Source organism: Anopheles stephensi, chromosome 3 (assembly GCF_013141755.1).
Source record: "Anopheles stephensi strain Indian chromosome 3, UCI_ANSTEP_V1.0, whole genome shotgun sequence".
Classification (NCBI taxonomy): domain Eukaryota; kingdom Metazoa; phylum Arthropoda; class Insecta; order Diptera; family Culicidae; genus Anopheles; species Anopheles stephensi.
In genome coordinates this window covers 26,150,182-26,173,438 of record NC_050203.1, presented here as the reverse complement: position 1 = coordinate 26,173,438, position 23,257 = coordinate 26,150,182, and the positions used below count along the sequence as shown (strand labels likewise).

Genomic DNA, 23,257 nt, shown 5'->3' with positions numbered 1-23,257 from the left:
TGTGTGTATGTGTGCTTGCTGTAGTTGTGAAAACTTAACATCCCGATAGCGTTATCGCGAGCGTAGTTGTACGGTCGCTTTATGCAAACTCCTTTTGTCATTGCGAGTTTTTATGCTTTTCCTAGCAACATATCTAAATCCATAGATATAAACGTCTGGATATGTAATGTCAAACAAATCATATCGTTTCGGAATGTGGAAAACATAAACAACATCAGCTTGGATGCAGAGCGCGCGCTTTTTAGTCTCATTAGGCCGGCACCAGCTTCCGCGTGCATCATCGCAAACAGCATCCACACGTGCTTTCCTGTTCGGTGTGAAAAGAAATTCCCGCAGCACTCCGACTACCGCCACGATGACCCCTACACTGCTACCGGCCGCTTCCGGTGAGCTGATCGTAAGAAACGCTCGGTACGTAACCGTACACGAGGCCGCTATCGAGAAGCTGGCGGACCGGGTAATCCGCGGCATCAAGGAGAAGGAAATCAACATCGAAAACTTCTCCCAGCACGAGCACCATCCGTCGGCGAAGGATCCGCATGCGGTCGATTGGATTTTTCTGATCGATACGCTTAACTTTTGCTTCTGGACGCCGGGAGCCGATGCAACGAAGTGGAAGGTTGACGGACAAACCGGGTACTTTGCACTGTGTGCCGCCATTAACCGGGCGATGCGCGAAGGAATCGACATCACGAATCCGGCCTACTACTCCAAGATCACGGTCGAGCAGCTGGAATCGATTCTGCGTTCGGATACGGCAGACACGAAAGCACCACTGATCGAATCGCGAGTCGAATGCTTGCACGAGGTTGGCCAAGTGTTGCTCGATCGGTACGGAGGGAAGTTTGAAAACGTGGTACGTACCTGCGACGGGTCAGCGATTAAGCTGCTGCAGCGTGTCGTGGAAGAGTTTCCCTGCTTCCGGGATGAGGCCGCACTGAAGGAAGACGCTGGCGACGGCTCTTCAACCGAAACACGCGTATCGTTCTACAAGCGGGCACAAATCTTGGTCGGTGATCTGTGGTCCTGTTTCCGTGGGGAAGGATTGGGCCGGTTTGAGGATATCGATGCGATCACGATGTTTGCCGACTACCGGGTACCGCAGGTGTTGGTACACTTCGGAACGTTAACGTACAGCGACGAGCTGATGGTGGTGCTGCAGGCGGACAAACTGTTGGAGAATGGATGTCGTGAGGAGATTGAAATTCGTGGTGCTTCGATCCACGTGGTGGAACTGCTGAAGGCGATGGTACGGGAGAAGCTGATCACCGGCCATCCGGATACGGATCCACGGTGCGTGAATGCGATCCTGTTGGACCATTTCCTGTGGGACTATCGCCGGAAGCATGCGGCTGAGCTGGAGTACATTCCGTTCCACAAAACGATCAGCGTTTACTACTGAGCGGGAGGCAGTTGTGGACAGCAAGACAGCGGATGGTAAGATCTGGTTAGTCTGTTAAGCTCAGGGCATGTTCAAGATACATTTTGCAAAAGTGATTTAACAGACAGCTAACAATAAATAGTAACTGCCGCATGAAAAAAAGATCTGAATGTTGGCTCCAAATTTAGGTTTCAGTAGTAAGGGTTAGTCAACAGATCGTCCGGTAGACAATCAATTGATGAACCGAATGATGATGAGCGATTGATGAACCCTTTCAGGAAGCTTTTCTGAGATATCCTAACGTTCTCTTAGACGAACTAGTACACAGCATCCATGTTGTCACACTTAAATTTCCCTTCACTTCTGATGCGTTCGAATGGCAATGTCTTGTTTGTCTAGGAACAACTGATTACGCTGTTGAGCATCTGGTGTCCTTCGGCAGGTCAAAGATTGTTCTGAAGAAATCGAATACTATACTTTCTTTGCATTCTTCAGGTCCAAGCCACTTTTGGAAGCCAGGAACAGAGACTATAGTTAGCGTTGGGTCAAGTAGCTCTTTTTAAAGAGGAGAGGGCAACTGCTCACCAACATGTGAGAGGTGAGGCCTCCCGCGGTAGCTCCGCACTCACTGAGGGCGAAGAAGTCGAAGAGTGTAAAGAGCTACCTCAATTTATTGAGGCGAGGCCTCCCAATAGCTCGCGAGCTCACAACCCAACACTAACTATAGTGAAGATGCAAGTTGTAAGACCATAAAAGATTGAATCTGCTGATTGAACGCCTCCTAGTTCAAGGGAAATAGCTAGTCTATCTTCTCAACATATATCCTTGGAACGGACAAGGGTTATTGCACTTCTAAGTAACGTGGTATGCTTGTTTAAAATAAATTAAGAGCTCCTATTGTCGTCTAGGCTCTTCCTCTGACTATGATACCATTAGGGACATTAAAATCCTTCTATGAATTATGTAAAATTGTCCATCTTATACACTTACCAGGAACTATCGACTTACCAGGTCCACATCAAGGACGCAACCACTCCGCCATCTTCGGACGGATGTTCTCCACCGTTCTTCCTTTTCCTTCAATATCATTATCGGTTTCAATAACACGAGGAAAACATCAAAACATACGTTTGCTTCGCTTGGAATGTTCCTATCATCATCTTCATCATCATCATTATTATTGGTTTTGTAACTGTTCCATTAGTATGCGCGCCATTTTCCTGTTTGCATTTAGACTGTTGGTTCCGGCTTTCTTTTTGTTTTGTGTTGTACAGTCGTCTACATTTTCCACCTCGGAACTACTGTTTTATTTACACGAAATATAATATACGATAACAAAAGACTACCTTCGCTTGCAACGATATCCAATCGGCATATTATTATCCTCGGAAACGATTCGCAAAGGTGGTTTAGCTACTGGCGCAAGCGGTCTTTTGTGCCACCTGTGCACTTTACAATTATGATACTCATTTGGAATAAAGGGGGGAGGAGGGGTTCTTCTTCGCTTATGGAATAGTTTATAGAATTTGCACATTCAAGTAACAAGAGTTTAGCCAAACACAATCCTCCCTCTCACCTCATCTGCACGCGGACACTTATTACTATCGGCCAGTAAGGATGGGAGGGTTTAGAGGACGTCCTTACAATACACACCTTTGATACTTTGATTATTGTTTCGGGGGGGGTCAACCATCACACCGTGTACAGGAGAGACGGGTTGGATGGAGAATGAAACTGTGATGTTCCCGATAGGCGATAGTGCCTAGCTTCATTCCATTTCCAGCACCAACAATGTGACTGTACCCATGCGTATCGGAGAGTGCAACGGTAACGCTATACTGCGATTGCTGATTATTTGCTCGATGACCGTTTGGCAAATTGATTGTGACACGAGATAATACTTTGATCATTTCTGCTAGTAGCATTAAAGCGCCGAGTTTGAGGAATCTTACGCTGGATTGGATCCTCGCACCCGCACGCTCACCGTAGCTGGGATACCGGCAAAAGAGCGTACGCCGGCGGCATACGATGGTGGTGTACCCGGCGTACCTTCCTAACCGTTCCGCTTGTACGCCAAACCAGCCAACGTTTGGGATGTTTACTGCTTTCTTTACTGTCTGTTTTTGTCGTTTTATCAACTTGCTCAAATACGAACGCTCTTCGTACTGCTCATTACAGTTTCAGTATGATCGGTCTTTTTTTCTTCTTCCTGTTCTGCAACATCGCTTAATTACAGCTTGTTTTACAGCTAACAACCACTATGGCCGAAAACGTGGAAAAAGCGGACATAGAGTATGATGGAAAATTGATCGAAAAAGGTAAACAGACGAATAAACCAAAACTACACACTAACTATCTGCTGCACATTACGCAATAATTAATAAAATAATCAACATAATAATCAATTTTGATTACAAGTGGGAAAAATAAAAACAAAAAAAAAAACGAACGCATGTACGTGTGTGTGTGTGTGTGTGTGAGTGTTTCGATAGCGGATAAGAACGTAAGGAAGGCTCTTCGAGCGTGAACATGAGGCAAAAAAACAGGATTCTTCGTTTGTGCGAAAACTGCGGGAGGGGAAACTATTTGAAATTGCCCTTTACATCATTTAAAATGAAAAAAAAAAACGGAGGAAAAAAAAGCCTACACACAAAGGGACAAAAACATCAAAATACAATAGCGCGTGGAAAAAAAACCGGATAAACGCGATAAGGTTGAATGAAACCAAAAATTTGCCCTATCTCTCGCGGTGTGTGTGTGTTTAAACCTTCGTTTCGACCATGTCGATGTTTAGCTTATAGTACACGTACGGGTAGTATTCAGACTGTCCGAAACCGAGCCCAGGAATATCGACGTTCTGTGTAAAGAAGGGAAGCAAACGTGTGGTTAATGTTTTCCCAACCGAAACCAAGCTACAGTATTGCCGGTACTTACATCCGCATTGCCACCGGAAGAACCCGCCGAGCCGTCGAGATGGCTGTACAGCTGCTGCAGAACATCGCGCAGACGCTTTGTGCTCTTCTTGTTCGGGTGGATCAGGATGGCTTGGAAATTGACTGGCAGTCCGTATCTGCCAAAAAAAAAACCCGAAGCGAGTAAGAGAAAGTACGAAATTACTTACTGATCTACGTGCCATCTCATATAATTCCTTACCTCAATACCGATTCGACGAACACACGCAATGCCTTCACGTGGACCCAGGCGCAGAAGCACTCGCTAAAGTTCACCTTCAACCATCTCACCAGCGGACCCTAAGTGCCAGAGCATAGCAATCGTTAGCTTTCGATGGTTCCATCAGGCTTCCGGCTTCACAATTCTACTTACGAATTGCTTCTTCTTATCCGTAACCAGCTTCGTGATTTCGTTCTTGCCTGCCGCCAGTTCTTCCTCATTGTACACGAACTCACGCACCACAAACTTGCGCTCGCGCGCGTGCAGCTTAAACTCATCGACCACCTTCTTGAACAGCGTAACCGTGCAGAGGGCGTAGTCCGCATCCTGTGTGATCGTTTGCGACGAACGGGGCACAATCATGTCCGTGATCTTTTCATAGTGTGCGTTCCAGTCGCCCATGTTGGCCCTTTAGGGGATAGTTAAAATCATTAGCAAAAACTGACGCCTCTTTTTTTCGTTGCGATTTCGCACACGTACTTCGGAACGATCACGAGCAGCGTGGTCAAGTATTCCGAGTCCAGGATGAAGTGTTCCTTCTTCACCAGGTCGGCCAAATTGCGCGTCAGCAAACTGCCACTGTGAGAAGGATAGAAAGAGAGAAAAAAATGTTAAAGGGATATTACTAAGCGACTTTTAACCGGGCCCAAGGACCACCTACGTTTGCTTCTTCTCCAGATTCTGCAGGTTACCCTTCAGATTGTTGTAGGCGGCCGATTTCGTCTTCAGGTCCGCATCGATCTGTCCGACCTGTTTGGAAATGATGTCCGCAATGTTGCGCAGCGATTGCTTCGTCGGATACTTGGCCAAATCCCACTGGAAGCGGGTAATGTACAGGGCCAGCTCATCTGGAAAAAGGACGGTTACAGAGGAGAAACAGAGAAGAAGGGACATCATTAGCAATGAAGGCAGGTTACCGGAGGCCCGAAAAGAAAACCCCATCCCATTAAAGTAAAAAAGGAAAACAAAATGGTGTCAGTGCTTCGGAAAGATCGGCTATATAACAAAACACCCTGCATCCTGCAAAACAAAAACAACGGACTATACGGAGTCACATGTACACAACTTATTAAAGAAACCAAAGATAGAATAAAAAAAAGAGAGTACAAGATACATGACGCTTGTGTGCTGTCGGAAAAGTTTGATTGTTTGATCAACACCATCCATAATACAGAGAGAGAGAGAGAGAGATGCTTTATACATTTGCTTGTTTGCTTGCTAAAACAAATGCTTTTGTCGTATGCTACGTAATGTACAAAGGTAAAAAACAAAGCAGCAGAAGTTTGGTAAGAAATAAAACACATTATCGAAAGCGTGGGAATGGTTACAGTAGCTTCAGAACAGTACAGTATACACGTGGTGTTGGTTGGGCTTTGGTCACACAGCAGTAGTAGCAGAAGTTGTCACATGTGTGTTACGCACAATCCAAATTTAATCATACACATCCTCTTGCTCATCAATTGTGTTCACTATTTTAGCCGCTACACGAATTTCAATTTGCTGTATGTTCTGCGTTCCAATCACATTTCTAACTAAGGAGAGTAAAGACATACACACAGAATACAGAAGGTAAACGGGACGATAATCGTTACTCGTACAACTTTGCCTAGAACGATTGCAAAAAAAGGAAGGCAGGGATTTTATGCATGGGAATCACGATCACCAAGTGGAAAGCGTGCTCTGGATGTAAGGTGCGCAACTAAGATTCCGCCATTTGTCCGTGGAAGGACCCTAATCCAGTGGAAAATGTTTGCCCATAACCCAGAGTATGAGTACCGAAAAAAAGAGCCTCACATGTATCCAATCATCTGAACACGTGGATTGGGTGGGACCCGATCGGTGTTGTCTATTGTGAGCTATTGGCACCGAATAACTGGCGCGAGCCCACCGGTAGTGACGCCGCGCGGTTAGATCGATACCAAATCCCATCGGATAAACTCGATTCACCCGTTGCAGGTTAAATTAAATCCACAAATCCACCATCAATCTTCCAAAAACTGCAATAACGAGCCAATCCCATCAATCTTTAAAGTGGTGTGTACCAGCGATATTACCTAACGTCAAGAACTTGGTTGCGCACCTTGATAGAATGCAACTAATGAAACAAACAAAAATATAAATCTACTAAGGAGAAACATAGCGCTTTAAAAGGGACGCAACTGGTGCAAATAACGTTTTGGGACGTTGGAAAAAAAATCCGATAGCAACGATCAGGAGAAGGAGGAACACAGGAGGTTTATGTAGGTTAAGGTAGGTGCACTGGACATGGTTGTGGGAGCTAGTGTATGGGGTGAGCTGCGTGTGCTATTAGCGCAGCGGGTAGAGAAGAAAGGACACGCAAACACATAAAGAGCAGTTTAAACAGCTTGCAGCAAACAAAGACGGCGTTGTTCCTGAAACGAGCAAGGACTGGAAAACAGATTAAAAGAAAGTAAGAAAGATAAATCGTTCGATAAGATATACAGCAGAGCAAACAGACAGAATGACAGCGGCATACAGGACGGGCAGAGCGGCCAGCAGCAAACCGGCCAGACTAGAATTGTTTTGATGCAGCGGGACATATTTGTGGAGCAAGGGATGTGGAGGTGTCATTGTTCTACTGAGCGATTTGCCAGTGAGCTAGCTCGTGGTTGGTAATAGGGGTACCCTTCCTTTACAAATGTTCTGAGGGGACTCGAATTGGAGAAATTGCTCATGCTTGTCTACTGATTGAACAGGGACTAGAACACATCCAACCAACGGTACGACTTGACATCCGGACCAAATGAGCTATTGAGGTACATATGTTTCACGATATTCAAGGCAGAGTGCTCATAAGTGTTTATACCACGGAGGCTCACGAGACTGTTGCCTCGTAAACCTTTTCAACTGATAGTTCGCATGAGACCTGGCTGAGTTCTTTGCTGAATCGTGTGAACTAGCTCACCAAAGTTGACACAAGACTAGCTGAGGGTCCTAACACACGTAACGCCAAGGAATTAGGGACGAACGGGACTGTGCAGGAAGCATCAACAACACAAAACAAAACTTCTCGAACCGGGAACGTGTCCATACAGAGATAATCAGCAACATATAGGTGGCAATCAGCGGTGGACAGAAAAGCACAGACAAACGGAAACGACTATTGCAACGATGGACAACAGAAAACTATAACGACCTGAAGTATGTATGCAGCTTTGCTTATATTAAACAAACATAACATAGTACAGCGGAGCCAGCTATAGTATACTAAGATAAAAGAGAGAAAGAGAGAGAGAGAAAGAATTTGTGTATATTGGTGAGTAAAAAACAAATTAAAGAAAAATCGAGAAACGAAAGCCATTAACACTAATGAGGACCAGGTTTAGCCTGACCTGGATTGATGACCGCCGACACCGTCGTGGGGTTTGTCGGCACCTTTCTAGCGGTCGGTTTCCCCTGCCGTTTTAACCCATTCCGTGCCACCGTGGACGGGATGGCTGTCACCACCGGTGGTGCACTAGAGGAGGAAGCATCCAGCAGCTCACCACCATAAACCTCCGACTCAGCGTCCTGTTCGGGGCTTGATGCACGGCCATGTCGGCCGGTGCCGGCTTTACCAACACCACCACAGCAACTACTGCTGACCGGCGAGGTGCGGAATCCAATCCCGGACGTGCGACCCGGGCTGTGGCCGCCGAACAGATGGCTAGACGAGCGGCTCCTAACGCCGCGAAAGCGGAGCAGCGGAGCAGTGGTGCAAACGAGAACGGAATGTTTGGTATACAGTTTACACTTCACAGCACAGACTGCGGCTAAGCGCTTCGTAGGAAAACTCATTTAAAATGTGTTTTTTTAAACCGATCTTCGTGACGATCACACGTAAACACATCACAGCGAACATTTACTACACAAAACTTGCGTGTGTTCGAACTGATGGGGAACAGGTGGGGGGAATCGTTTATTTTTTAAATTCATTCAACGTTTCCAAATGATACACGATGTACACAGTAAGTGAGATATAGAGCGATGAACAAACGACTGGCTTGAGAATGGGAGGAAGGTATGCAACATTTAAAGGACATACAGCACAAACACAAACACACATCAACGATACTGTGTCCAATTCGGTTGATGATACTTTTCCTGATTACGATTACTCATGGGGAACAAAGCTAACCCTCACAGTGATGAATGATTCTTCATCGTGTCCATACTCGGATGGGCTATGTGAGTGATACATACACATACTAAGCGATTAAAAATGGAGAATGAACTTATTTTTAGACCCACGTGCATACCAATCGAAGGATTCTGTCCCGAGTCCTTGGCAGGGAGCTGAATATGATATGACGCCAACGTGTACAAAAACAACGACGACAGCACATGGGGTGTCCTTGGTGTGATCATGATGATGATGATTGTTCAACCGTACACAGTCACATTCTTTGGTCAACAAACATTCAACACACACACACACAAACACACAGGATGTCCCGGCCTGTCCCGGGCCCAGTATACCTGGACTTTGCCTGTGAATGCTTGCGCCGATGAAACCAGCGCCACTCGAATCCGGACCCTTCCCGCCCATCTGCATCATGCTCGTCCGTCTCCGGTGCGCTGTGTCCACACTTGTCCGGTGGTCTACCGGCCGTCGCCGACAGATGCCCGTGACTGCTGCTACTGCTACTACCCTGACGGCTTTTGCTGCTAGCGTTCGAGCTTCGCGGCGAACGTGGCGGCTTACTAGCCGCCCGTCTGTTGCATAGCTTATCCTTACTGTTACTATAATTGCAACCAGCATCCGCAGCCACCGGGCAGATGGCATCGTAATCGTACATCTGACACACGACCGTTGGTGGGGTCGTCGGAGTCGTTGGAGTTGAAGGCAGCGGACAGGTGCATACCGGGCCGATTACATCACCACCACCGCTGCTGGTAGTGGACTCTCGGCGCAGTTCCACGGAACAGGCGGACGAGGAAGAATTCGTTATGCTACCGTGACGCGAGGAGTTTCTGGTTGGTGTGCCAGCTTCGAGGTGGCTGTGGCTGGAGGAACGCGTCCGTGACCTATGGTCATCTTCCACCAACAGTGGGAAGCGTTTGCTATGCTCTTCCAATGCTGCCGGTGTTGGTGGACCGGATTCATCATCCGATGAGTCCGGACCTTTCGACACGTCACGGGGATACACGAAAGGCGAGCGACAATAGCAATAACGCGCGAGTTTCGAGTGGTTATTGGTGTGCAGAAGAAAATGGGGATGTTGCATGTGGGTTATATAGGAAGGGCAAAGGTGTCAATGGCGAATGGGGGAAAGTAAGGTGGAGCAATAAAACCGATAATGAGATTGACCATAACAGAAAGTAAGAAAATTGTCCCAGGAACGGACGGGAATATCATGCAAATGGAATGGCTACTGATGCTCTTTTACGGGTTTAAAGATGCTACAGCAAGTGTGATCGTTATAAAACGGAGAATCATCTCCCGGCTACTCGAGACGCCCGTCGCTCGACAGGAACTGATCGGTATCGAATCCCTTTCTAAGACCCTTTTTTACATGTGCGCAGTACTGGAACCACCAATCAACTAAGGGTCAATTGTGACCAAAAAGAAATGCCAGAAATTTAACGGCCCAAAAAGAGAATCCCTTTGTCCCAAGGATGTTCAATCCGAATTCCAGTCGGTGCATTCGGAATGCAGCCAAACATACTAATACTCTCCATCTTGTTTCTTGTAGCAGCGTCGAACGACAATTGGTAAGGAATGTGATTAATTTTTGCTTTGCTGCGCTTCTTTGCTTACACACCTCTCTATTCTACTTCACTGCATTTAGCGGGGGAAAATGAATACCTCTCCACACACCGACGCGCTTCGTTCGGTTTGCAAGGATAATGGGGGGCGGGGGGTGGGTACAAGACAGCCAAAAAAAAGTTCCAAAAAATAATAAAACAAGCACCGCTCATTCCAGCGTGGTTACTCACTGTTGTTGGCCTGCAAGTTCTCGTACAGCTTGTCGCGCTGATCTTCCAGCACGTCGCCCAGGTAGGCGGCGATCTTGCGCGTCGTCTGCTCGACGTAACCGTCCAGCTTGCCCAAATCATCCGACAGACCGACCAGCTGATCGAGGGTTCCCACCTAAAACAACCAAACACGGGGTGTGCGCGTCAGTATGCATGCCTCGGTGCTACGGGTTTCGGTTCCAACCGCCTACCTTCAGGTCCGGGATGTGAAACTTAAAGTTTTCACACAGATTGTTCTGCTTGCTGGTAACGTTGTTCATCGTTTCCCAGGTCTGCTGGCAGGTCTTGTCGCCCGGTGCCGATATTAACCAGTACTCGGTCATTGTGGACATTTTGTCTGGCTGAAACCTGCAACGGTAATGGAGGATCGATTAGAACGAGCCCCTTTTCTAGGTACAACTTTTCAATATTTAATTCACTCTCGTGCATCAACCATCCGGGAGGAGCCCAACCCGATTCCCCTGACATTCGCATGTTGGTGAGGTAAGATTGATTTGTTTTGAATCGATGACACTTAAATCGATACCCTCGATGGGTAATGATCGTACGGTGGAGCAGTCGCAGGACATCCGTTGTATCCTTTTTCCGTGGTGACTGGTGGCCACTTATGCAATGGTGCTGTGCCTTCACTTATTTACGGCAGTAGTTATGCTGCTACCATGCAGGGAACAATCGAAGTAACCCGCCAACGAAGGAAAGTAATGCAGCACACAGACGGCTGCACGTGTGAGCGAGACAGAGTGCTGGCGAAGCGAAAAAATGGTCAGCTGTTTTGAACTGATAAGTCACATGACATCTACCTTTTTCCCTAGCTCGGATTGCACAAAACCTTCATCGAACACTACTTTTCCGTCAACTCGCCCTAGCTTGGCTAGGGGAAAGGATGTTTGTTTTATCCTTGCCACTAACCCCACAGTTTTCCTTCACTTTCAGCAGGACATCGCATGTCTAGCCTCTCTCTGCCTAGAGCTCACTTCCCGTGTCACAAGGGGCATCGTACAAACATTATCGATTTTCGTTACGCCTTTCGAAGATCAATATTCTCTCTCGTCCGGGCAGGAATAAAACCACCTTAAAGCACCATTTCACCACACGACGCAGTTTTCCGTTCGCTAAGGAAAATAGATCCTGCTCCTACTGTAACCATACCGTCGTGCATCGGGAAAAACTCACCCTTTTCAATGCACAAACTGTTCACCCTTCGGACTTTGCTTGTGTACGCGGCGACGGCGGTCGATGATGGTCCCGGGAATGTAGCAAACCGTACAGTACCTACTGTCCCACGGCACGGTCGATGGTCGATGGGCAACAAATCCGGGAAAGCGTACGGAAAATCGCTATCGAACGCAGGCAGCTCTCAGGCAAGAACACCAACGGCACCAGATCTTCTCTTCACCACCATTACACAGTATTCACGTGATTGCTTTCGGTGCGGTACGGTTGTGTGGGAGAGTTTTCTGCGACGTTTCGCTACACAGCGAACGTGTTTTGCTGTAGTGTTGGTGGTTGGATATCGTTGGGAGCTGTCAAATCGGTGTGCCATCTCGCTCGCGCTAACGGGAAACCGGGGCCATATGCCGTTTCACTCGGGTCTGTTTTGATTCGTGCGAATGTCAGATGGAGTTGCTTGAAAATAATACACGGGTATCAGTTTTCTTGGCAGTTTGTTTACGTTTTCAGTGAGAAGAAAATACAGGGTGATTATAAAATAGTTAAAAAACGATTTTTTTTAATTTATTGTAATTTGGATTCCTTTATTTTTCTTTCGCATCAATATTAGACTAGTTTAAATATGTGCCCCCCCCCCACCCCGGGCACTCGTTTTTACAAGTGAGTTATGGAAAAGCGTATCTTTTAAAGGCTTTTTATTAAAATTATTTATTTATTTATTATTCACAATTATTGTAAATTATTATTACAGCATTTTTTAACACTTTTGCTTAACTTTTACCTAAATTTAAGGTAACTCAATAGCGAAAAGTGAGTGCAGTGCGTGGGGGTGGGCATCTATTCAGACTTTAGCCTAATATTTTTAGTATTGTGCAAGTTTAAAAAAATATATTAGCTCTGATAACCGTTATCGAGTTTGACCACACTGATCTGGATATTGTAAGTAACTCAAAAAGTGTTTAGCTAGCCAAACTTAAAACGAAAAGCGAAGATCCTGCTGTAAAACTCAAGAATTCTTGTGAAAACTATATTCTTCTTTGACACTACAAACGCAAGAGGTCTTGGTCGACCATTTGTGACTTTCTTGGCTTAGCTCTCTCCTTGGATCCTTGGAGACTCTAGAAGGGATTGGGATTCTGTTGATTGGACCAGAGTCAGAAGCCAAGTGGAGATATTATACGAGACCCCTTATGGAGTTCATAGCCCTATTAATTGATTGAAACTCCTAGGACCTCACAAGCAGCTTACAGGAAGTTACCGCTTCGGGTCCTTTGGAAACTCGAGGCCTCAGTCAATCCCACACCAGAACGGTTCGGGTGAGAATTGATACAGCGGCATTTTCATGATAAAAACTTTCTTTTAATTAATTGCTTTTTGTTATTCCTTTTAAGACAATCATTACTAAACGATGATCCCATAACGAATTTCACGCTTTGATCACCCATCGCCTCCTACATACATAAAAACATGGTAATAGAAGAAGCCATTAACATGATCGCTTCTCATAATGAAGTTAAATCACCTTGCAACTTATGTTTTACTGCACCTAAACGCGTTCATTACTTTAGATTGCTTGGCCTTGAAGTGTACATCTGCCCCATCTCCAGGTTATAAAAACGTGTTACCGGTAGGAAATTAAAGCAATGTTGCGCCTAATTGTGAGACGAGCCCTCGCAAGATCAAGATACAACGATAATCATGATCGCATGTACGCATGACACCACCGTGTTTAGCTGTAAGCCCCTCCGCTTACAGCTTATCGTACCAAGAAACCGACGCGCAATAAATTTTAAATTTGTTAGGAAACAGTGATCGAAAAAGGCGCCACACACTAGTCGTTGACCAAGTCGGACAAGCCGGACTGGGTGCACTGGCAGCAAAAATTTGGGTCATCAAAATATACTCAACACTTGTCGAACCGACCTGGTTGCGGATGGTGACGGCGGGGGTCGTTGTTCTGGGTGTCCTGCCAGGCATTTTATGGTCTCGAGTGCCCGGAGTCAACAAGCTGAGCATCGTTATTGATAAAACCGACAAACCTATCTTAATGGGTCAGATTAAGGGGTAGGTCACATATGTTCTTGGTTATAAAATGTCGCTAGCCAAGAACTGGGAATGCTAGTCGGTAGGTAGGCGTTGGTACGGTGTCTCTATTTCAAGCAGGGAACGATGTTCAGTGTTAACGCGATCCAACAGGCATTGCTAGCAGTGATCCTGGGTTGGTGTGCGGTGGGAGTTTATGGGCTGGAAAATGGGCTAGCACGAAGACCACCGATGGGATGGATGAGTTGGGAAAGGTATCGGTGCATAACGGATTGCAAAAAGTATCCGGATGAGTGTATCAGCGAGCAACTGTTTAAGCGCATGGCTGATCTGATGGTATCGGAAGGCTATCGGGATGCTGGCTACGAGTACGTCAATATCGACGACTGCTGGATGGCGGACGAGCGAGATGCGGATGGTGTGCTGCAACCGAACAAAGAGCGATTCCCCAACGGAATCAAACATCTAGCCGACTATGTAAGTCGGGCCTTGGCAAGTGAAATCCATCGAATTTGATGAGCTTCTGCTTTCCAGATCCACGAAAGGGGACTCAAGTTTGGCATCTATCAAGACATTGGCACGAAAACCTGTGCCGGATATCCCGGCATGGTGGGCTACTTCGAGCTAGACGCACAAACGTTCGCGGATTGGAACGTTGACTTCATCAAGATTGATGGTTGTTACGCCGATGTGGAGCTGATGGTGGATGGTAAGAAAACAAACGGTTCACTTTCTCCCCTAAACTGTACCTAATCTCGCCCGTGCAGATTACATCAAGTTTGGCGAATTTATGAACAAAACGGGCCGCCCCATACTGTACTCCTGTTCGTGGCCAGCCTACCAGGAGTACAACGGTATCATCGTAAGTCGTAGCTATTGAATTTCAAAACGCGACCACTTTCATTAACAATCAATTGCTGATCTTTCACTTTTCCCCCGCACAGCCCGATTACGAGCAGCTGAAGGAAACGTGCAACATGTGGCGCAACTGGGGAGACATCGAGGATTCGCATCAGTCGGTGGTCGAGATTACGAAATACTTTTCCGACCATCAGAACCGAATCGTGCCTCATTCTGGACCGGGCCATTGGAATGATCCCGATACGGTAGGGTTGTAGCAGTTGTGTGCTGGTTAGAGTTCAATCTCACGATCTACAAACCCCTTCCTTCTTCTTCTGCTACAGCTTGTTCTGGGAAACTATGGCTTAAGTTACGATCAGAGCAAATCTCAGCTTGCGGTATGGGCCATCCTCGCTGCTCCGTTCCTTATATCGAACGATCTGGCAAAGGTTACGCCGGACGTGAAGGAGCTGCTGCTTAACAAAGCCATCATAAAGGTTGATCAGGATCCTCTCGGTATACAGGGGAGACTGGTGAAAACCATCAACAAGATCGAGGTAAGGGTGGCACAGCACCGACAAAGAAAACACCACTCACTTACCATACTTCGATCGTATCCGCTTTGCTTTCTGGCATTTGCAAACAGATCTGGAAGCGTCCCATCATGCCCAGGGTGGGCCATGAGCTGACGCAAGCAGTTGCATTCGTATCGCGCCGTGCTGACGGTGCACCGTACACCGTGGCCGTGAAGCTGCGGGAAGACATCGGGCTAAGCAACAGCACCAACATCAAGGGCTACAAAGTTTACGTAAGTGTGCAGCGAACGCTCCAGCTTCCGTACTCCGTTAATATGTATCCGCCCCATTGGTTGTAGGATCTTTTCGAGCCAAAGGCCAGTCCGTTCCTGCTGCGTGCCGGCACCACCTTTGAGACGAGGGTCAACCCATCTGGCGCAAACTTCTACCGGTTCGTACCACAGTACGGGACGGATTTTATCAACTTCTAGGGGGAATGGATATAGTTTCGGTAGCGTTAGGGACTGAAGACTGAATGAATGTACCAGACCACACAGGCGCGGGAGTGGTGAGGGAGTTCGCTGGAGGTATATGCACTTGAAAATATAAACAGAAGATACACAGCACAACGATCGTGCCATAGCTTGCGTTCCTCTGATGCGTTCCTCTGCTTGCGTTCAGATGTCTTCCAGGGCCAAGGTTAGGGCGCAGAACGCAATCGCAATTTGTTGTGCCACTTTTGTGCGGACGATCGGTCTGGACGATGAGGCACGCTCACATTGGCAACTATTTGCGTGGTCCGATACATCCGGACATACACACCATCACGGTCCTGTGGGTCTCGCTCGCTTCCATGGTTGGAGTATGCGGTAAAACTGCATAAATTAAACCGTTCGCACACCGTGCGAGTGCTTGTGCTTTCACTGTACATCGGAAGGTTTGCGTGCGCAACGGAATTCTTCGGAACGACTGGAGGAGTGGCCCTGCGAGAGAGGTGGATGCAGAAGCCGAAAGTAATTAAATCGTATTTAACAGACACACACACGCACACATTTCAATATCGCCCACGTGAACTCATGCCCGAAGAAGTGGCAGCCACGTGTTTCTGGCGTGGTACAGACTCTTCTTGGGGCTTTCGGGGTTATGACTAGAGTTCTACAAACTTCCGACGGTTTGGACAGGGAATGTAGTACCGATACAGTGATGCAACGATCATGTAGTACCGTGAGCTATGGTGCGTTTGGCGACAGCATCGTGGCTCATCGTGCAAGAGCTCGCACGCTCGAACATGGTCAATCCCATCCGATCCCCAAGCAGGGGTGTGGTGTTCAAAGTTTTGTTGTACAAAGCCTCGCTAGATGACACACTTTTCACCTCACCTCACGACCCTGTTTTCCTCTGTGTATGTGGACTATGAATGGAGAATTAAATTTCACTATTCAGATTGCAGACACCACACGTGGCCATCCGGTCGTCGCCATGTTAGTTTTTGATAATGTGGCATTTTTTGGTGGAAATACTCTATTGAGAGATGTTTTTTTTTTATGTTATACTTAAGGGATGTTCAATGATAAACAAATTTCCGTACTCAAACGGTGCGGACTCCACATGGGGTCATCCATGCGGGTGAAGGTTATTTTTTGTACTACATTCTACGGCAATGTCGAGTGATACAAACCAAAACACTTGAGCTAAAAATAAGCTACTTCCGTCTCGATAAGTGCCGCTTGAAGATGCATATGCACAATTCTCTGTGTGATGGGTAATTTGAATTGAAATCATTTAAAAAATGGAAGAGATGGAGAGGGAACGCACACAACATATGACCGAGGTGTGACATTCGATCTGCGGACGTGCGGACGAAATCTCCGCATGGGGAGCTCGCTCGTGTGAGGACGCAGCGGAACGGATCCATGTTTGAACTGATCTTATGCAACACCTAAGCAGACATGGCCCTCGTTTGCTGGAGGAGTGGTAAACTTTGGAGGCAGAATGGTCAAGATGGTGCCATCCTTTCATCCATCAAGGTTTCGGTAAATACGATACGTAAAAGGGTTTTGTTATCAGGGCCTTCGCTTGAAGTTGTTTTAAATAAGCACACGGCTTTTGAGGCAAGAGCAGTGGTAAAATGGTAATAAATATGTAGGTTAATCAGCCCGTGCTCAAGTCAAATGCTAGCTATGCAACGATTAGAACCACCGAATCTTGGTACGTGGCAAGCCTGGCAACACGCTCTCACACGCATATCGTACAAGAAGTTAATTGAGCCGACAAACCACTTGAATTAAACAGTGCATCGCTACTGGTCGTAGACAAAGTCACGTGTTCTTGGCCACTTCACTGCTTTCGCTATCTCCGCTCTGTCGCGCGCAGACTCATTGCCGGCTCGTCGGCTGACACATTCCGTCGGCTGAACAACGACGGCCCGGTTCAAAGTCCATCGATTCCTCACGCGTGGAGGTACGGTTTATCGCACGCTTACTAACCCTCCACGCGGTGGTTCGCGTACCGTTGCTGCAATGGTTTTTATTGGTGCGTGATTTCATGGGAGTTGCTAGAGTTTCCAGCTGCTCTGATCTTGCTCTGGGAAGATCGGCGTGCGTTCGGGTGCATGGGATCGTTTCAAGGTTACGGCAACTCTGGACCGTGTGTTACATCCGCTACTTCCGAACTCGTTTCAAGCCTCGGTATCTTGGTTCGGGATCGGATAAGAACTGGGAGGTTGTGTCGTCTTCTTCCGGTATCGGTCCCGCCTTCGGAGAGTTTGTTCTTCTTCCAACAAAATTAATGAAGTTCCATGTCGAAGCAGAGCACGTATTCCAGAAATAGGAAAGCCTTCACGCATAGGTAGAATTCAAATCCTCAATTCAAACAGGAAAGTTAGATGTTAATTTTGAATTCTAGCCCTCCGTAATGTCCTCAGGGCAAATTTGAACGCTGGGTCTAACTCGCCAATGCATTAAGAACCTTTCAGTCCCTTCGGACAACAATAACTGTCGGTAGACGAGAAGCTTGGAAGAGGCTTCAAGAGTCTTTGGGACACAGAATCTTGTAAACCTCCGCCCGTGAACCTTACTACAGGTGTGGCACAAATCTGGGATGGCAGCAGCTGGTTCGGTGGACTTCGCACCAAGATAAATGTTACAACATATTTCATTAAACAGTCACCGCGTCATCGCCTTGTGACCAAACTCCTGCGCAATGTTTTTACGGAATTGGAAAGCGAGTTTGGCCCCAAAACAAACCGCATCCCAAACAGATGAGCCACGTAATATGGCGGCTGCTGGGTGGGAAGGAAACCTGTTTTTTGAATGTCCACGGCAAGATGGTAATGATGCTCAGCTGAGAGCGTCCCACCAACATCGATCGATCGATCACGCATCCGTTACGTGGCGCAGGTGCAAACGGGTGACAACTTCCCGCCCTGGAGGTGTTACAACAAAGCGAGACTCCCTCTTTTTTTTTTTGAATGAATTTCTTTCCTTTAAGCCTTGTTGAAGAAATGAAGCGAACGCTCTGAAGTTTGTCATACAATTCACCATACATTTTGTCCTTGATAGTATCATCGCATTAAAAAAAAAAAACAAATTACGGACAAACGAATTACGCACAACCACCCACCGACTTGGACCACCACGGTAGAAAGCGGAAGAAAAAGAACGGATACCGTACCGGAGGTGGTCGAAAGGGTTTTGGTGGCGTACGCGTGTTTCTCTAGCTATTCTAACTAAACCAATATTATAAAAAAAAAACAAATCAACTCTCTCCGTGTAGCAAAATGGTACGATGATAATCTTCCTGACTGGCTCTACTAGCTGGGATCTTCTGAATAAGTAACCGTTTGTTCTCCACAGTCTCTGACATGCTGATCGCTCGGCGATCGCGAGAAAAGCTTAAATAAAAAAGCGAAAAGCGTTTGGATGTGTTCGTCTGTCGGTCGGCATGTGTTTGCGTTTATGTGTTCGAGTATCGGAAAAAAATCTTTCGTTCCGGTTCCGGGTCATGGTGGTGTGTCCGTCGCCGCTCACGAGGACGGCTGCTCCGGTGGTACACGCTCGTACGTTCGCCGATGCATCGAATCAACTGCCTGCAGGTAGTAGGTGCCCGGGAACAGCACATCAACCGAGCCGGACGGTTCGTACGGTGCCGCATGGTTGTTCTTCTCGCGCACCTCCATCAGCTTCGTAAACTCGGCCGGATCTACCTTCGATCGACGGTCCAGCAGCGGTTGCACGTAGTTTAGGTGACGCTTAAACTCAGCCAACCGCTCCCGATCCGTTGTGATCGCGATCGAGTACATCGACGACGCCAGCCCGGATCCGTACGAAAACACGCCAACCCGCTTGCCCAGCAGCTCGTCCACGTCCGACCCGATCAGCAACGACACCAGGCAGCTGTACACGGACGGCGTGTACATGTTGCCGACCTGGCTGGCCAGATGCAGCGAGCGTTTCGTTTTGGCCTCGAACGACGCCGCATAACGCGCCATAAACGCTTTCTCCACGTCCCGATCGAAGTACGTATCCTCGAGCCGCACCTTCTCGAACTGCTCCAGCCCCTGGAACAGCTTGGCGCGCTGGTCCGCCGACGCGAGCATGAAATCGTTCAGCCCGATACGTGCCAACGATTTCTGCACCAGCTTGCAGTACGGGCTGTGGAAGATCATCGCGTCGAACGTGTCGAGCGTGACGGGCGTCACAATGTCCGGGTGGCGCTCGGCAAACTTCTTCCGGTACAGCTGGTAGCACGCGTCAAGGGCACTTAGGTAGCACTGGATCGAAAGCTTCCCGTCCACCACGGGATACTCCGAGCTGAGGTCAGGTTTGTAGAAATCGTACGCATGCTTCATGTAGGTCGCTCTCAGCCCGCGCTCAAACCGTAGCGGTGCGTTCGGTCCCACCAGCATGGCCACAGCGCCGGCTCCACCCGTCGGACGGGCCGAACCCTGCGCATACACGGCAATATCACCGCACACAACCAGTGCCAAACGGCCGTCCCAGCTGGACGATTCTACCCAGTTGATCGCGTTCAGCAGCGCGGCCGTACCACCGTAGCACGCGTTCGTTGTATCGATTCCCTCCAGATCGGTCACACCTTCCGGTTCGAACAGCTGCATCAGCACCGACTTGACGCTCTTCGACTTGTCCACGATCGTCTCGGTACCGACCTCAAGTCGCCCAATCTGTGCCAGCTTCGTACCGTGTCGATCGAGCAAATTCCGCACCGCGGTAAGGCACAGCGAGTTGATGTCCTCCCGGTCGGAGCAGAACCCCATGCGCTGCTGGCCCAACCCGATCGTGTACTTGCCGGCCGACACCCCATCGAACGCTTCCAGCTCCGTCTGGTCGACGAACTGTGATGGGAAGACGATCTCCAGCCCAACAATGCCAACGCTCTCCGGCCAACGGTCCGGCTCGCATCCGGCGGCTGTGCTCATCTTTCCGAGTTGGCGGGCACGCTCGCACGTAACTTTCTCCAACACACACACACACACGATCACGCACACACACACGTGGACACTGCTAGCACGCAGTCACCGAAGAAGCTTTCTTTTCACCGCGATTCGATTTCACGTTGTTTTACTAAAGGCCGAACCGCTTGGAGACTTTCTTCGCGCTTGCTGGCTCGCTTTCCACTCTGCAAAGAGTAATCTGCTTTTTTGCCCCGTTTTTCTTCCACCCGTCTGTATGTGGCTTCGAGGCTTTAAATTGCTGGTTGCTTGTGGCACGGGTGGTCTACAAAAAAAACCGAACGGTTTTGGTCCTCTCTTGCTTCTTCGCTGGCAAGCGTGTGTGTGTGAAACAAAAGGAAAACCTATCGAATCACGCCGTTCCCTGTTCCGAAGCCCCGTTACTCGCGCCCGTTAGTAGGTCACACTGTTCGGAAACCGGTATCCAGCCGCAATTTTGGTCAGTCGGATGAACGGGTTATCTTGGCGCTCGGTGCTGCTCCCTCGGAAGCCACGTTACATAATCCACCTGGCGGAATGTGGAGGATTGTGGGGAAAGCGCGAGGGAAATCCGGAATCACAGATCCGTAGTCAGTGCAAGGATGGTGCACGATAGTAAGCCTCTACGTACAATCACAACAGTTGCTAGACGGTTCCGCGCGTTTTAATCACAGCACCACTGGGAAGGGTTATGTCATCCGGATGTTCGTAATCCGTAACCAGCGATCAAACACCCGGCTGGTGACAGTTTCCACGGCAACCACGATCCGCTATGATTCACAGCAATCCGCCACGCACTTACAGCACTGTACTGTGCGACCGGGTAGACCAGGTTCCTTTTGTTCCGTGTCCGTTCGCGGCCGTATACCTTTCGAGACTGAACGCTCGCTGCTAGTGCCGCTAGCCGCGAACCCGTGTCCGGTGCGAGCGAACAAACAAGTTTTACACCGTGTGTTTGCTCTCCTTCTCCGCGGATGCCACCGCGGAACGATCGCGGAAGATGATTCGTCCGTCCACCGACTGACTGGCAGCACCGTGGCTCAGCAGCTCAGTCTTCAGCTGGCAGAGGAAACAGTAGAGAAAAACGCACCGTCTTCTCCCCCAGACTCGAACACCCGTCCCGGCCCAACACCTGCTGCTTCACGCCCCGTTCCAATCGACCTGCTGCCGGCTGCGACGTGTTTTTATGCTGTTGGTATGTTTCGCTAAAATGCACACTGCTGTCAAACGGTACGTACTGTGCCCATCTCGTTCGCGGTTTTGCGCAATGCTCGTGCCATCCTTGTCGCGCATCCTTTGGTGGGGATGAAACGGCAGAACGTTTGGGAGCCGTTTCTGGAGGTTTTGACTGCAACGCGTACGTAAAAGCACATTGTTTCATTAGAATACTTACTTAATTAAAACATTTCGAAGGTGTTTTACACAAAAAGAACCATATTTAGGCTGTTACAAGCGGTCCGAAGTAAGGTGTTTGTTTACAAATGCCGGTTTCTTTATCGTTAAACGTCAAAACAGAGAGCAGCGCCATCTGGGAGGAAACGCTGAACTAACCCGTTTGCTGAATAGCACAGTGGGAAATGATCATCGGATTACACCGAATTAAGAAATTTTCAAATGTACAGTTGTTTGTGTGGTTCTTTCTTTTAAACTTAATTAAAATATGCATAAAAACATGTTTTCAAAGAAAATATGTACGCGTTAAATTGTGTGCAAAATCAAACAAATGCAAATGTTAATGCAAGGCCGTTTAAAAAAAAAGTTAAAAAATACCTTGGACTTGAATAAAATTTGAATTTTAATCAATGCCAAGATGTGATTCTTTTACAATAAAAATATGCGTGTATCTCCGCGTTTGAACGACCATAAAAATAAGCAACAGGAAGCGCAAGCATCTCGTCCCACAACAGAGAACACTTTAAGCCTCTCGATCATATTAACGACGGGCCATAAATATTCTACCATTGCCATGTGCTGGTCACAAGTACAGTTTCGACGCATCCACATGCTAATCGAATGGAACAGCTTTTGAGGGATAGCGGATGCTCCAAATCGTCTACATCGTCCCAAAAAATGCTCGTACGGCTAACGTACCGAGGGGGTTTTCTTTCCATCTCCGCAGCACCTTCCAGCAAAACCCTCATCAAATTGCGATAAAAATGACAAAATAGCCCATTTAGGCATATGATAAGGTGCGTACGTGTCATAAAAGTAAATCACATTACTTCCGGTTGCGAACTGTCAGGACCGAACTGGGTGGTCGCGCCTTTTCAACGCCGACCATATTCTGGATGTTCAACATAACCCATAATCTTTGCTGTTCCCGAGCCGTTTTTACGTTTTGCTCTGGTTCGGGCCTCTTTTTAAGATAACAGGACTACAGAGATATTAAGGAGAACTTGTGAACGGCGCAGGGGATGAGGGAGAGATGCCTTGTGCTGCTTACCACGGAGTTCAGGTTCAAGGGACCAGTCAAAACATAAACATGCGCCTGCGCCCGTTATCGTCCCAGTGCCGGCAACACCACTTTGCACGTGCTTTCTTCGATATGGCGCTGCCACTTGTAGGAAGCGCCAGAGTTCACGCGCTCCGAGGCCATTGATTGGGGACAGTGAGTTCATGCGAACAGACACGAACGGAAACAGGCTTGCTCCATAGAGCTGTCGCGCATCACTTCTCCTCCGCGCGGTTCATTCCAGAAAGGTTCACCGG

General features: G+C 47.9%; 5 protein-coding genes across 7 annotated transcripts; 2 read left to right on the top strand and 3 right to left on the bottom strand.

Moving 5' to 3' along the window:
* Positions 1-176: 176 nt before the first annotated feature.
* Positions 177-4,022, top strand: LOC118511467 (queuosine salvage protein). Its single transcript, XM_036054585.1, has one exon. The coding sequence runs from the start codon at positions 224-226 to the stop codon at positions 1,400-1,402; it is 1,179 nt and encodes a 392-aa protein (XP_035910478.1). The 5' UTR covers positions 177-223; the 3' UTR covers positions 1,403-4,022.
* LOC118511466 (V-type proton ATPase subunit C) lies at positions 2,507-12,019 on the bottom strand. Its single transcript, XM_036054584.1, has 9 exons — positions 11,705-12,019; positions 10,723-10,879; positions 10,493-10,646; positions 5,214-5,400; positions 5,033-5,131; positions 4,706-4,961; positions 4,535-4,632; positions 4,316-4,451; positions 2,507-4,238 (listed from the first exon to the last, which is right to left on the bottom strand). Exons 2-9 carry the CDS (start codon positions 10,861-10,863, stop codon positions 4,143-4,145), a joined length of 1,167 nt encoding a protein of 388 aa, XP_035910477.1. The 5' UTR covers positions 10,864-10,879; positions 11,705-12,019; the 3' UTR covers positions 2,507-4,142.
* LOC118511465 lies at positions 5,407-10,486 on the bottom strand. 2 transcript variants are annotated; one of them, XM_036054582.1, is made up of 3 exons: positions 9,032-10,486; positions 7,906-8,234; positions 5,407-7,780 (listed from the first exon to the last, which is right to left on the bottom strand). In XM_036054582.1, the coding sequence occupies exons 1-3, from the start codon at positions 9,778-9,780 to the stop codon at positions 7,674-7,676; spliced, it is 1,185 nt and encodes a 394-aa protein (XP_035910475.1). In that variant the 5' UTR covers positions 9,781-10,486; the 3' UTR covers positions 5,407-7,673. The 2 variants fall into 2 exon arrangements, with proteins under 2 accessions (XP_035910475.1, XP_035910476.1); XM_036054583.1 differs by having other exon boundaries at positions 5,407-8,234.
* Positions 12,020-12,828: 809 nt separating the features above from the next.
* LOC118511463 (alpha-N-acetylgalactosaminidase) lies at positions 12,829-15,728 on the top strand. Of its 2 annotated transcripts, XM_036054564.1 has the most exons (9): positions 12,829-13,017; positions 13,093-13,436; positions 13,504-14,221; positions 14,279-14,453; positions 14,512-14,606; positions 14,689-14,850; positions 14,929-15,141; positions 15,231-15,392; positions 15,459-15,728. In XM_036054564.1, exons 3-9 carry the CDS (start codon positions 13,871-13,873, stop codon positions 15,588-15,590), a joined length of 1,290 nt encoding a protein of 429 aa, XP_035910457.1. In that variant the 5' UTR covers positions 12,829-13,017; positions 13,093-13,436; positions 13,504-13,870; the 3' UTR covers positions 15,591-15,728. The 2 variants fall into 2 exon arrangements, with proteins under 2 accessions (XP_035910457.1, XP_035910458.1); XM_036054565.1 differs by lacking the exons at positions 12,829-13,017; positions 13,093-13,436 and having other exon boundaries at positions 13,469-14,221.
* Positions 15,729-18,616: 2,888 nt separating this feature from the next.
* Positions 18,617-22,007, bottom strand: LOC118511462 (hydroxymethylglutaryl-CoA synthase 1). Its single transcript, XM_036054563.1, has one exon. The coding sequence runs from the start codon at positions 20,534-20,536 to the stop codon at positions 19,124-19,126; it is 1,413 nt and encodes a 470-aa protein (XP_035910456.1). The 5' UTR covers positions 20,537-22,007; the 3' UTR covers positions 18,617-19,123.
* Between the last annotated feature and the right edge of the window lie 1,250 nt (positions 22,008-23,257).